This window comes from Chanodichthys erythropterus, chromosome 3 (genome assembly GCF_024489055.1).
Source record: "Chanodichthys erythropterus isolate Z2021 chromosome 3, ASM2448905v1, whole genome shotgun sequence".
In the NCBI taxonomy this organism is placed as follows: domain Eukaryota; kingdom Metazoa; phylum Chordata; class Actinopteri; order Cypriniformes; family Xenocyprididae; genus Chanodichthys; species Chanodichthys erythropterus.
In genome coordinates, this window is record NC_090223.1 from 67192265 (window position 1) to 67205248 (window position 12984).

A 12984-nucleotide genomic window follows, 5' to 3' on the forward strand; every position below is an offset into this window, starting at 1 on the left:
ATGTCAATCATGTGTCTCATCTGGTACAACATTAAAATCTCCACCTACAACCATATTATCTGTAGGGTAGATCCTTTTTAAATCAGAGATTACAGAAGAGACCTCTTGAAATAAATTTTGATTCAGTTTAACATTATTGTGGCCATAAACATTAACCAAAATGAAAAAAATATGTTCAGATCTGGAAGAGACTATTTTCCCTGGACAGTTGTTAAATAAAATTGCAGTACCTTCTGAGTGGGAGGAACCATGGCTAAACAACATCTTATCTCCCCACTGACTAGACCAAAACAGAAGTATCCGTTATAACAGAGTGCGTTTCTTGTAAAAAAAAAAATACAGTGAGAACCATTATTTTTACAAAATAAGAACATTGCTTTTCTTTTAACCTTACTTTGAATGCCCCTAACATTCAATGACATCTTTGTGTGATGTCGTTAGTCCCAGAAGGGATTTGCTCGTCTCTAGGCACTTTTCTTTGCACTCTTTAATTTCAGCGGCATTGAACTCGACAGCCTTGGAAATCTCTGCGATCATGACACCGTTCTTTCGCATTTGGTTCGCCATTTCCTCTAGTTTTCCATCTTGTGAGTCAAAGCGAGCCGTCAGTGAAGTTATTGCTTGCAGAAGAGTTGCATTAGTGATTTCTTCATCGTGAGGTCTTGATTTTTTCAAGGCGTTTGCTTTGATAGGGGTGAAGTGTGACGAGTCACGACGTTTATCTGTTTGAGCGGATTGTACATCCATTGAAGAAGAATCAACTCTACATTTGTATTATCAGTGTCCATTCTCTAAGTCCTTTTGGTCAGAAGTTACCATGTAAGTTTTCTTCTGCTGTAACAAACTGGTACAAATGACTGAATCTGTCATTTCCTTGTCTGATTTTCATTCTAAGGATGTTATACTTGATTGCACTGTTTTACTGCTTTGTCTTCTGGGTAAATTTCATCTTCACAAAGCCAGAATTATCCACTGTAAACCCAATTTTAGTTTTTACTTAATTTAAGAAAATGTCAAAACATTTCAAATCAAAGGTGTCGGAAATGTTTAACATCCTTGAATCTGTTGTAAAGAACCTTTAAATGTATAATTTACATTGACGAAATGTAATACTGTGTTGATTTAATTATTATAATCTTTTGTGATGTCTGTATGTCCCCTATTTTATAGCATTTTTTTTATATATGTATGCTTAATGTACAAAAAGAAAATTGTGTTTCAATTTAGATGGACACAAGAATTAACTCATGTACAACCTTTTTAACATGTTTCTTTTTATATTAATACAAAGATTATCTGGTAAAACAGTTTCTATGCACTTATGTGATTTTAGACAATGCTGTGTGCGAACAGGACTTTTATTTTGGAGTGACGACATGACGTCATAAGACTGCGCCGCGCTCCTGCATCTGCTGAAGAAAGGTTTGTTTTAAGAATTTAAGCTGTTTTAATCGATAGAAACAATTCAATAAATTATATATTTGTTGGGTTTTTTTTTTACGATGTAAAATTAGTTAATTTACTATTTAATGTATTTATCTAAGTGTAATGAAGGATATTTCTGTGAGTAAAGCTCATCCACTGATGAGAAACAGTAAACCTGCGTCTCATTTCTCTCTCTATGGGGTGGTTTCTCGTACAGAGATTAAGCCTAGTCCTAGAATAAAATGGTCCTTTAAACCAGATTAACACAAATCTGCTTCTTTGTCATGGTTTAAATTTACCCAAGTGACTAAATTGAGGCTTAAATTATACCTACCAGGAAGAGGTTTAACTTCAGATTATTATTGTGTTTCAAAGAAGACACGTGTATTACTTGAGATGTATATCAATATTGAAATACACTGTATATGTGTGTATTATATATATATATATATATATATATATATATATATATATATATATATATATATATATATATATTTAAAATAGATTTTTATGCTGTATTTTTATATTTTGATTTAACAGCATTGTTTCTGGTTCAAATGGTTACTAGAACTCACTTGATGTTTTCATTTTGAAATAACATGTTTCCGTCAAGTAACCCAATCAAACAGGACTATCACTTCCCATCGTGCTTTGCACCAGCTGAATTGGGAAAGTAAATGTTGAAAAAGTGTTATTTTATGCATTTTTTAGAAAGATGAGAATATGGAGAGACTTCTTACTGTTTAATGTTCTATTAAGTAAAGGTTTTTGTTATGTTAGTGTTTTTTGGAGATTAGCCTACTGTTGGTGAAGTGTTGAGCTTGTGTTTGGGTTGAGGACCTGCTAACAACAATTGTCTTTTTTTATATATAATGAAGCAACAACTATGTATCAAACCAGTTTCATTTCTAGTCTGCCAACACTGATTATCACATGTGATTTTTGCAGCAAAAAAACAAACAAAAACAAAACAAAAACCTGTTTGATTGGGTTACTTGACTGAAACATGTTATTTCAAAATGATATGACATTCATATATATATATATATATATATATATATATATATATATATATATATATATATATATATATATATATATATATATATAATATGTGAACATGAATGAGAGAGAGAGAATTCATCTATTTAAACATAATTCATTACAAACAGATTTCCAGGCATTACTTTTTTTCACAGCTGATGTATTTTGTTTGATTTAAAAGAACTGTCTCTTGTTTAGTAAAGGTTATATTTTTTTCTTTTTCTGCTGCCATTGTTTTCCTTGGATTTGCTTCTCAGTTCCATGCTATTTTAAGCTTTTCTTGGTTCATTCCATGTTATACAGGCAACCTCTCTCATGCTAATTCAGATTAACACAGTTGGTTTTAAATTAATCTGGTTTATTTTAATTCAGGACTCCATAGTCCAGGTTTTAGTAATCTGTACTTAATCTGTGTTTCAGAAAGCCATTTTTTTTTAAGCCACAATTAACTATTCTAGATTAAGGCTTATCCTGGCTTAATTTAAACCCTGTCCGGGAAACCGCCTCTATAAATCATAAATCAGTTTATCATGAACACGAGTTCAGTCTCTGGGAGTAATGATGGAGAAACTGAACTTTTCAACTCCGAGTCAATTGAATCAAACACTTTGAGAAATGATTCAGTGAATCACGACACGTGCTGCTCAAACAATGAACATGAACGACAACAACAAACACTAACAAACTAACTAATCATGTTTTCATCAAAGAGTAATCATTTAAATATAATCTATAATTCATTAAATACCAAATGTAGAATATTTCTTTTTATAATTTTACATATTTATATTGTAAATAATAAATGTCTAAATATGAAGTGTTTATTTATAGTGGTAGTTTTTAGTGCTTTTTGTCTAAACCATTAACTTAATTGCTTAATAACGTTACTTAACATTAATTATTCTCTTCTTAAAGATGGTGTTTATTAAAGAGGAAACTGAAGACATAAAGATTGAGTTTATTAAAGAGGAGTTTGAAGAAATAAAGATTGAAGAAACATTCAGAGTGAAACATGAAGATACTGATGAACAAACAGGTTGGTTTTATTCTCACAGCTGAACTCAGTCATTTGATCATTATTAAAATGTCCAGCTCTACAGAAATAGAGAATATTTTGTGCAACATTAAACTCAATATCTTCTTCTGAATAGAGAACAATGGAAAAGTAGAGAAGTTTTTCTGTTCATGCTCAAAAGTGTTGTACTTACATTTTAACATACCTGAACATAGAAGTAATTGAACATTAAAGTTCACCCAAAAATGAAAATTATCCCATGATTAACTCACCCTCAAGCCTCTTTTGGTGTATATGACATTCTTCTTTCAGACGAATACAATTATTGACCTTATTCTGAATAAGACAATATTAGGATTAAGGTGTTTACATGAGTTGCTTCAGTGCTTCCCACAGGTTTGAAATATACTTGTGGTGGTAGCCGGGTGAAAAATCCTCCTATTACCCACATTTAATTAAATACTAATATTATGCATTGTAAATTATGCAAAATTACAGCATTTAAATGTTTATCATTTTCCTATGTTCTCCTTGCTATGTCAAATAGTGTCTCTTTCAGTGAATGCCACAGATTTTACTAGTAAAATTTATATAATGAATAATGTATGTGACGTGTCAAATAACGTTCTTAGTCTTTTCTTCCTGTGGGGGAAACAACAATATTTTACTATGAATTAAATGGAAATCAAATTAAATACAATTTGTTGTGTAACCAAAATACCAATAATGCCCTAAAAAAAAAAAAGAAAAAACTTAGCGTGTGACTTTTAATTATAAACAAGCCCGAAATACACCCGGACTCTTATTTTGAAATGTCTGTACTATTGCAGGCTGATCCTTCAGATTCTTACAACCGTGTAAAACATTTTATATAAAGGCCATAAAGTAGACATTGTAATAATTCATCAACTGGAGTTCATTAGCAATCGCTTGGCATAAATCTGTGCTTTTCATTGATTGAGATTCACTTTGATGCAGTGATTTGGTAGACCACAAAGTGGTAGACCACGTAAAATCACAGAGCAGGGGCAGCGCATGCATGATTACCAGCAGATCAGGTGGAGACGTTAATCAGGGCTGGCAGACCACCTTGGACCAGAAACAGACCAGCTACCATGTCCCAAAAACCAGATAAAGCTGATATGACAGGTTTTTCATAGCAGCACTGACCTAATTCTAAAATCCTAACTTCTTAGTTTTTAGTTAAAGGTTTTAGCTCTAAAGTAAATTTTGTAATATTTAAAATGTAATATTAAAATTAAACCATAGCAATGTAATCGTTTACATCATATTGCATCATTATTTGTATAATTCAATACAATTATTTTTATAATGTTACAAAGCACATAAAATTTTATTATTATTTTTTTAAGATCCAAAGGCAGAAAGGTATGTACCCATTTTAACTTGAGCATACATGAGCAGGTTTAAACTAGAGCAAAACCAAAAATGCATTCCTGTTTGAACCTGCATATCTTCTGGCGAAAGAATTAATTACACAATGAGCCACAACCCCTCCTTAATGGAATATAAGGATTAAAATATATAATGTATTTGATGATTTATACATTAGATAAAAAATATTATGATTTAAACCTTGCATTTTACATATAAATAAGAACAGATCAACAAAAATGGTTGAAATTCTACAAAAATTACTTTAGCATACTGTAGTAATGTTTGTATATACAGTTTAAACTGTAACAAAATATATTGTCCCATATTGTGTCTTGCTTTGATGTGAAATAATATTTTTGAATATATTTAGAAACAAACTAGTGTATACAGTGCATACATGTGCGTACAGACCCACCCTTTGATCAGTAACAGGACGCGACAAGTTCTAATAGGGGTGAATACTTGGTTTGCTCTGTTTTTTTATATATTAATGTCATACTCAAGTTAAATGTGGTAAATGCATGTATGATTTTGATCTAAAATATAGTGATGCATGGCTGCATCATGTCTGGACTGGAATTCTGAAAACATGGGGTTAATATGGGTCTTTTTTTTAAAAAAAAAAAAATTTTTACTGAAATGGTGTTGGAGATTAGGGCTGCAACTAACGATTATTTCAATAATCGATTAATCTGTCGATTATTTTTATGATTAATCGATGAATAGGAGGGACAAAAACATTCATTTCCAACCTTTTATTCAAAAACAGAAATGACAGTGCAAATTCACAGTGCAAAAAAATCCTCAGAATGTGCAAAAACAGGTTGCTCTTTTAACATCCCTGAGCTGTTAAAGTAATAAAAAACAAAAAACAAATGGACTAACACATAACTAAAACATACACATGTATGCTTTACATCTGCCAAACATATATAGGTTTTTTTTTTTTTTAAATAAAGTGCACAAAAAGAATTTTTGTTTAGCTTAAGATGACCAAGTGCTATAAAAAACTTGAAAATGAAATTTAAAAAGTACAACAAACACAAATATATTTGTAAACAATAACCGATATAAGACAAAACACAGAATAAATACATGACAACAGATCAGTGTTAATTTTGACAGCAAATTTTGATTTAGTTTTAGTCATAGTCTTTTGGATTTTCACGTTCGCGATCAAAGTGTATGCCACTGATAAGCATTGTAAATGCAGTATTACAGTATACACCAATTAAACGCGCAGTTCTCCTCTCGTGCGTCCTCCCCACTGGACGAGGCAATATCACTTTTGTTTTGCTTTCAGATATCTATTTTATAGATGCCATCAATGCTTTTATCTTTCTAGATGTAATTACCAAAATCAAAACAGTCCATAAACCTTAAATCCTAACGAAAACTTCAGTCAAGCCAGCTCGCGCCTCAACCTGAGAGATCAGCCTCCTGTCAAATTCTCGGTTTCTGAATGGACGGTTTGGCTTGATTGACATTCGGGCATGATTTATATACCATCGACCTGTCCTAAAACGTTAGCACGCTTTGATCGATTGTTTGGAGATCGCATGTTTCTTCGTGCGAGAGCGCATTTCCTGTTCACATCCGCGACAAAACAGTTGATTATTTATGAACGAAAGCGTGAAAAAAAACGTGAAAATGGTCTCATTTGAAAGAAAATATCCAAAGCTAAAAGATGATATAGTGTGACTGATTGAAGCAGCCCGTATCAAAAGTGCGGGGGTCGATTTCTGTCTTTTCAAAACTGCGGGGGTCCTGACAACGGCGCGCCTGTTCAGAACAATGTTACGGGTCTCTCCGATGGTCTTTCCTCTACCTCCGCTCTGCTATTTATTTATTTATTTATTTATGCACCGCTCTGCTTCGCGCTCAACCGTGCGTTTTTATACTCAAACATCTCCGCGTCTCATTGAGAGGCGTAATAGTCGCGTGACACAACGAATCGATAATGAAATTCGTTGCCAACTCTTTTAACAATCAAATTTTATCGATTTTATCGATTCGTTGTTGCAGCCCTATTGGAGATAATTAGATTAATCATAACTTAATAAGTCATTTAATCATTAGTGATGAACACCTGCTGTTAAAGTTAGGGTAAGCAATTTCGGAGAGGCTAGCAATAGCAAGCTAGCTTTGAAATCATTCGATATCACCCTCCCTTCAGTGAGTCTCCAAAGCCACAGCTCCTTCAAAACAGAGCAGATTCTGCAAAGCGTCACAAGAGCCGGCATTAAATTACCTCATGTCTCAAAGCACATAACGTTACAATAATAATTAATGTAAACAACTTACAGAGCTTTTACTTGTACTTGACTGCTGGGCTTTGGTAGTGTTGCCAGAGAAACCCATAAATTTAAACGGCTCCATGTAGAAAGTCACCGGTTGCCAGCTTGCATTTACGGTTAGCTCATTGTTTTGGTTCAGGAAGAACTGTAAAAGGAGCTGCGTGACTGTTTCCACAACTCTGCATAGCCTTAAAGGATGCGCTGATGTCATGTGGTGTATACACTATATTGCCAAAAGTATTGGGACACCCCTCCAAATCATTGAATTCAGGTGTTCCAATCACTTCCATGGCCACAGGTGAATAAAATAAAGCACTAGGCATGCAGACTGCTTCTACAAACATTTGTGAAAGAATGGGTCGCTCTCAGGAGCTCAGTGTTGCCATCTGTGCAGTAAGTCCATTTGTGTAATTTCCTCACAAATAAATATTCCACGGTCAACTGTTAGTGGTATCATAACAAAGTGGAAGCAATTGAGAACAACAGCAACTTAGCCATGAAGTGGTAGGCCCAGTAAAATCACAGAGCGGGTCAGTGCATGCTGAGGCACACAGTGAGCAGAAGTCGCCAACTTTCTGTAGAGTCAATACAGACCTCCAAACTTCATGTGTCCTTCAAGAACAGTGCGTAGAGAGCGTCATGGAATGGGTTTCCATGGCTGAGCAGCTGATCCAAGCCTTACATCACCAAGTGCAATGCAAAGCGTGGGATGCAGTGGTGTAAAGCTCACCGTCACTGGACTCTAGAGCAGAGGAGACGTGTTCTCTGGAGTGACCAATCACGCTTCTCTGTCTGGTGATCTGATGTATGAGTCTTGCCTGACTGCATTGTGCCGAGTGTAAAGATTGGTGGAGGGGGATTATGGTGTAGGGTTGTTTTTCAGGGGTTGGGCTTGAACCCTTAGTTCCAGTGAAAGGAACTCTTAATGCTTCAGCATACCAAGACATTTTGGACAATTTCATGCTCCCAACTTTGTGGGAACAGTTTGGGGATGTTCCTGTTCCAACATGACTGCGCACCAGTGCACAAAGCAAGGTCCATAAAGACATGGATGAGTGAGTTTGGTGTGGAGGAACTTGACTGGCCTGCACAGAGTCCTGACCTCAACCCGATAGAACACCTTTGGGATGAATTAGAGCGGAGACTGTGTGCCAGACCTTCTCGCTAACATCACTGCCTGAACTCACAAATGTGCTTCTAGAAGAATGATCAAAGATTCCTATGAACACACTCCAAAACCTTGTGGAAAGCCTTTCCAGAAGTGCTGAAGCTTTTATAGCTGCAAAGGGTGGGCCAACTCCATATTAAACCCTATGGATTAACACTCTGAGGTCTGAGGTATCGTCAGCGATACCACCGTGGTTTTTTTCTTATCAGTGTGAAAGAGACTCAAAATTCAATGTTGCACATACAATTAAGAGTTATACACCATTTTAATCTGTGGAATATCTTCTTTTATTTGTGTACACTCAGAGTAAAAACAAAAGTGCTTTTTGTAAAATAAAGAAAACTAAAATGATACGTGATCTCTCGTCTCCCTCTGAACGAAGTCCAATCTGATAGTTCTCAGAAAATGAACTGTAACTTAGTGAATACTAATCACAAAAAATTCAGACTTATGTCTAACAAAATGTTGAAATGTCAGGTTTTAAATTGTGTAAGTCAAATCGAAAACAAACATTCTGTGTTTATGTAATCCATATGAAAAGAGAGCCATGTCAGAAGTCCGTGATTCAGCTCATTATCCGCTAATGCGGCCACGCCCACGGAGTCAGCGCTATTCAGACGCAAATTCAGAGGCAATACATGCATTCATCGTCTCAATCGTGTATTTATTGTCTTGAAAAGTGTTTATCTGGATGTAAAAGCCATGGTTAGCGATCTCTGGAAGACATGCAGTTAGTTCCTGTTTTCTTTTCTTCTATTGATGAATTTTAGATGAGTTTTTGTTTCTTTAGCGCCCTCCGGCTGCAGTATGAATTGCAAACACCAGCGCTCATAGAGATAACAATGAATATTAAATAAAAATAACTCCTCTGTATAGAAAATTGACATAAATATATGAGAATCCAATATTTCTCCAAATGTGCATGCCTTTAAACTAAAAGCCTATATTCAGACTCTTTGCATCACAGAAATACATTATATTTTAAAGTATAATATAAAACCATTATTTTATATTGTAATAATATTTTTCTGTATGTTTCATATACCATGATGAGCTTGAGACATCACAGAAGTTTTTTTTCACAGCCTACCTGACTGAAATGCCTCATTAATATGCAAGTCATTTCAGCTCATTACTATGCAATTCTTTTGTCTTCTCAGGTGTAAATGGCCCATTATTCATGCAGATTCACGCCTCCACGCATACTGTGTTTCTTGGCAAAAAGTGTCTTACAAAAACTAAATCAATATATTGTTATAAATGAAAGAGTAGTCAGCATAATTTTTACATAATTTTGAAGCAAAAACTCTACTCTACTCTACAACCTCCAATACCCTAAAGTATTGTAAACACAGATTTAATATACTTTTTTTGGCCTTATTTCAGTGACTTAAGTTTTTTGCTTTTTCAATAACCACGCATAAACGTTATTCCTTCAAAAACACAAACATGCACATACATGTTCCTCACATATTATTGTAGCCTAGTTTGTGCTGAATACAGTGTGATGACACTTGTGTCATTAATATGTTTATGAACAACTGAAAAAAGCACAAATGTCAGGGCATGTCAAAACTTCTCCAGGCCCCAAATCAGCCTCAGACTCCTGAGGGTTAAGAATGGGATGACATTAAATTTCATGTGCACACAAAGGCAGGTGTCCCAAAACTTTTGGCAATATCATTGAAGTCTGTGAAGTTTAATGGAGCCTGTTGTCAGAAAATGCACACTTGCAGGATTTTCAAACTTTTACAGGTAAAAGTGTAAATTGTGTGCTGAGGAAAGCACACCTCATAAGCATTTTTTTTTTTTTTTTTCAAAAAAAGTTGCCAGCCACCACCAGCATTTTATGATTTTCACAAAACTTTAATGACAATTTTGTATGAATATCTAAACATGAAATATGTCAAGAAAAATACTACAGCCTCTGCTTTTGATAAAAGAATCAAAACAAAACAAACATTTTATTCTACCTTTATGCAGTCTTTTTAATAACACTTTAATGCAGTAATGTGTCATTATCATTATTATTATTATTTTTAAAAAGCAACATTTTGAACAAAAAACTGAGAAAATCAAGCTTTTTTAATTTTTTTTTTTTTTTTAATAAAGACCTTGTCTGGATCAGATTCATAATCACATCCATCAACCCCCCCAAATCTTGCATTTTCTACTTTTGAAACCTTACATATTATCTTACACCTCTTCATGTGCTCAATATTTCATTCAGTAACATTAAAAAGCTTTGATTTTAGTGTTGATTAATGATTGATGATTGTGTTAGTTTGCATGTAATTGATTAAAGCTTTTATCGCTTGTTTCTTCTACTTCATCTGTGTTTTGATCTGCAGGTTTTATACTGTTTTAGATGAGCACCCCTACCGTATACCAGTGAAAACAGACTATAAGACACATTTTGAGATTTTCTGTCATTTATAAGAAATTAAGGGTGTACTTGCACTAGGTGATCGAAAATGGGCCAAGCACTTTTGACCCCCTGAGTCTGATTCGTTTGACTCGTGATTGCTCAGTACTGTTCCCTGGACCGCTTGAAGAGGCACGGTTGGATTAGGATTAGGCTCGGTACGGATGTAGTGAGATTGCTAACCCTGCCAGAGTACAGAATGGTTACTACTTATGTGTGTGTGCTTGTCTGACATCATTACAACAACAAATATCTTCTATAACTAATAGAACAGTACAATGTTCAATGAATTAAACTATATTTAGGGTTATAATGGGTCCAGTTCTCAACAGGAATAGTAGTTTGCGATTAAAGCTGCAAATTCCTCCATCAGCTTGTTAAACGTAGCTTGTTGACATTGATGATCTTAACCAGATGTGAAAAATACAGAGTGTGTCCCTTTGGACCAGGTTTGAAAACCACTGGTGTATTGAGTAAAAGATCTTTAGACGGGATGGCCAACTCGGATCCTGGAGGGACACTATTCTGAAGAGTTTAGCTCCATCCCTGATCAAACACACATGCAAAATTTAACCCCTAGTCTCTGTAAGATGGTGGTCCTCCAGGACCAAAGCTGCCCATCTCTGATCCATAGGGTAGGGTATAGATCAGGGGTGTCCAACCCTGCTCCTGGAGAGCTTCCGTCCTGCAGACCTCAGTTTCAATCCTGCTCCAACACTCCTGTCTGTAATTATCAAGCAACCCTGAACACCCTGATTATCTGGTTCAGGTGTGCTTGATTGGGGTTGGAGCTGAAATCTGTAGGATTGTAGCTCTCCAGAAGCAGGTTTGGACACCCCTGGTATAGATCATACATGTTGCTGGTTTTGATGCTTTAAATGTCTAAATTGTTTTATGTCTGTTTTTGCCCTAGACCTGATGACACTGAAAGAGGCGAGTAATGAACTTAATGAAAGGGAAGAAGAGAAAAAACATTATGATAAACATAATAATGTCATGACTGGGGAAAGAGAAACACAGGCTAAAAAGTCTTCCTCAGGAAAGACAGGAACTAAACGTTATTTCACCTGCCAACAGTGCGGAAAGAGTTTCACACGTGAAGACTACCTTACAGTCCACATGAGGATTCATACTGGAGAAAAGCCTTACAACTGTAAACAATGTGGACAGAGTTTCAGTCAAAAAGGAAACCTTACAGACCACATGAGAATTCACACTGGAGAAAAGCCTTTCACCTGCCAACAGTGTGGAAAGAGTTTCAGTCATAAAGGAAGTCTTAAAGTCCACATGAGAGTTCACACTGGAGAGAAGCCTTACACCTGCCAACAATGTGGAAAGAGTTTCAGTCAAAAAGGAAGTCTTAAAGTCCACATGAATATTCACACTGGAGAGAAGCCCTACACATGTGGTCAGTGTGGAAAGAGTTTCACACATAGATTTACCCTTTATAACCACATGAATATTCATACCGAAGAGAAGCCATTCATTTGTGATAAGTGTGGTAAGAGTTTCAGATTAAAAGGTAACTTTAAGGCCCACTTGAGAATCCACTTGAAATAAGTCTTTTAGAAGTTGTCACTGTGGAAACTGTCAAGAGAAATTTTAAAAGATATAATAAAAATCAGAAAATTGCTAAACTTGAAGAATCTCTGGGGTCTATGAAGTTTTCATAAGTGAGACAAAAACACATGCTGTGAGCTCGAGTGAAATGTATACCACATCCTGTAAAGGTGACAAATGTTGCATTATGTGTGTTGATGAACATGGGTTCTGGGGGATAGAAGCATTGTTGTGTGTAACTGATAAAAATGAAGACAGGAAATAAATGTCTACCAAGGTAGAAATCTGACAACAGTGTATAATAAAAAATGTTTATTGATTAAGCCATTGCTGCAAATACAAAATGCATTGACACAAGTAAAAACACAAGTTACGTAACAGTCGGTGTTATGTTGAGATTCGCCTGTTCTTCGGAGGTCTTTTAAACAAATGAGATTTATATAAGAAGGAGGAAACATTGGAGTTTGAGACTCACTGTATGTCATTTCTATGTACTGAACTCTTGTTATTTAACTATGCCGAGATAAATTCAATTTTTGAATCAAGGGCACCTTTAAATACTTGACACTACTTGGAAAGATTTTCACAGACAGGAAAACTATGAGAATCATGTAGATCACACCAGAGAGTTCCCATGTCTTCAGTGTGA

At 35.1% G+C, this 12984-nt stretch overlaps 2 protein-coding genes across 2 annotated transcripts in view; one reads left to right on the plus strand and one right to left on the minus strand.

Moving 5' to 3' along the window:
* Window positions 1–12984, minus strand: part of LOC137005952 (gastrula zinc finger protein XlCGF57.1-like) — a 779808-nt gene that overhangs the window by 329976 nt on the left and 436848 nt on the right. Inside the window, exon 6 of the mRNA XM_067366484.1 lies at window positions 8352–8359. Within this exon, the coding sequence (XP_067222585.1) occupies window positions 8352–8359 (8 nt within the window). The remainder of the gene's footprint in view (window positions 1–8351; window positions 8360–12984) is intronic.
* Window positions 1386–12590, plus strand: LOC137007358 (gastrula zinc finger protein XlCGF7.1-like). The gene is made up of 3 exons (XM_067368739.1): window positions 1386–1422; window positions 3388–3508; window positions 11689–12590. Exons 2-3 carry the CDS (start codon window positions 3388–3390, stop codon window positions 12333–12335), a joined length of 768 nt encoding a protein of 255 aa, XP_067224840.1. The 5' UTR covers window positions 1386–1422; the 3' UTR covers window positions 12336–12590.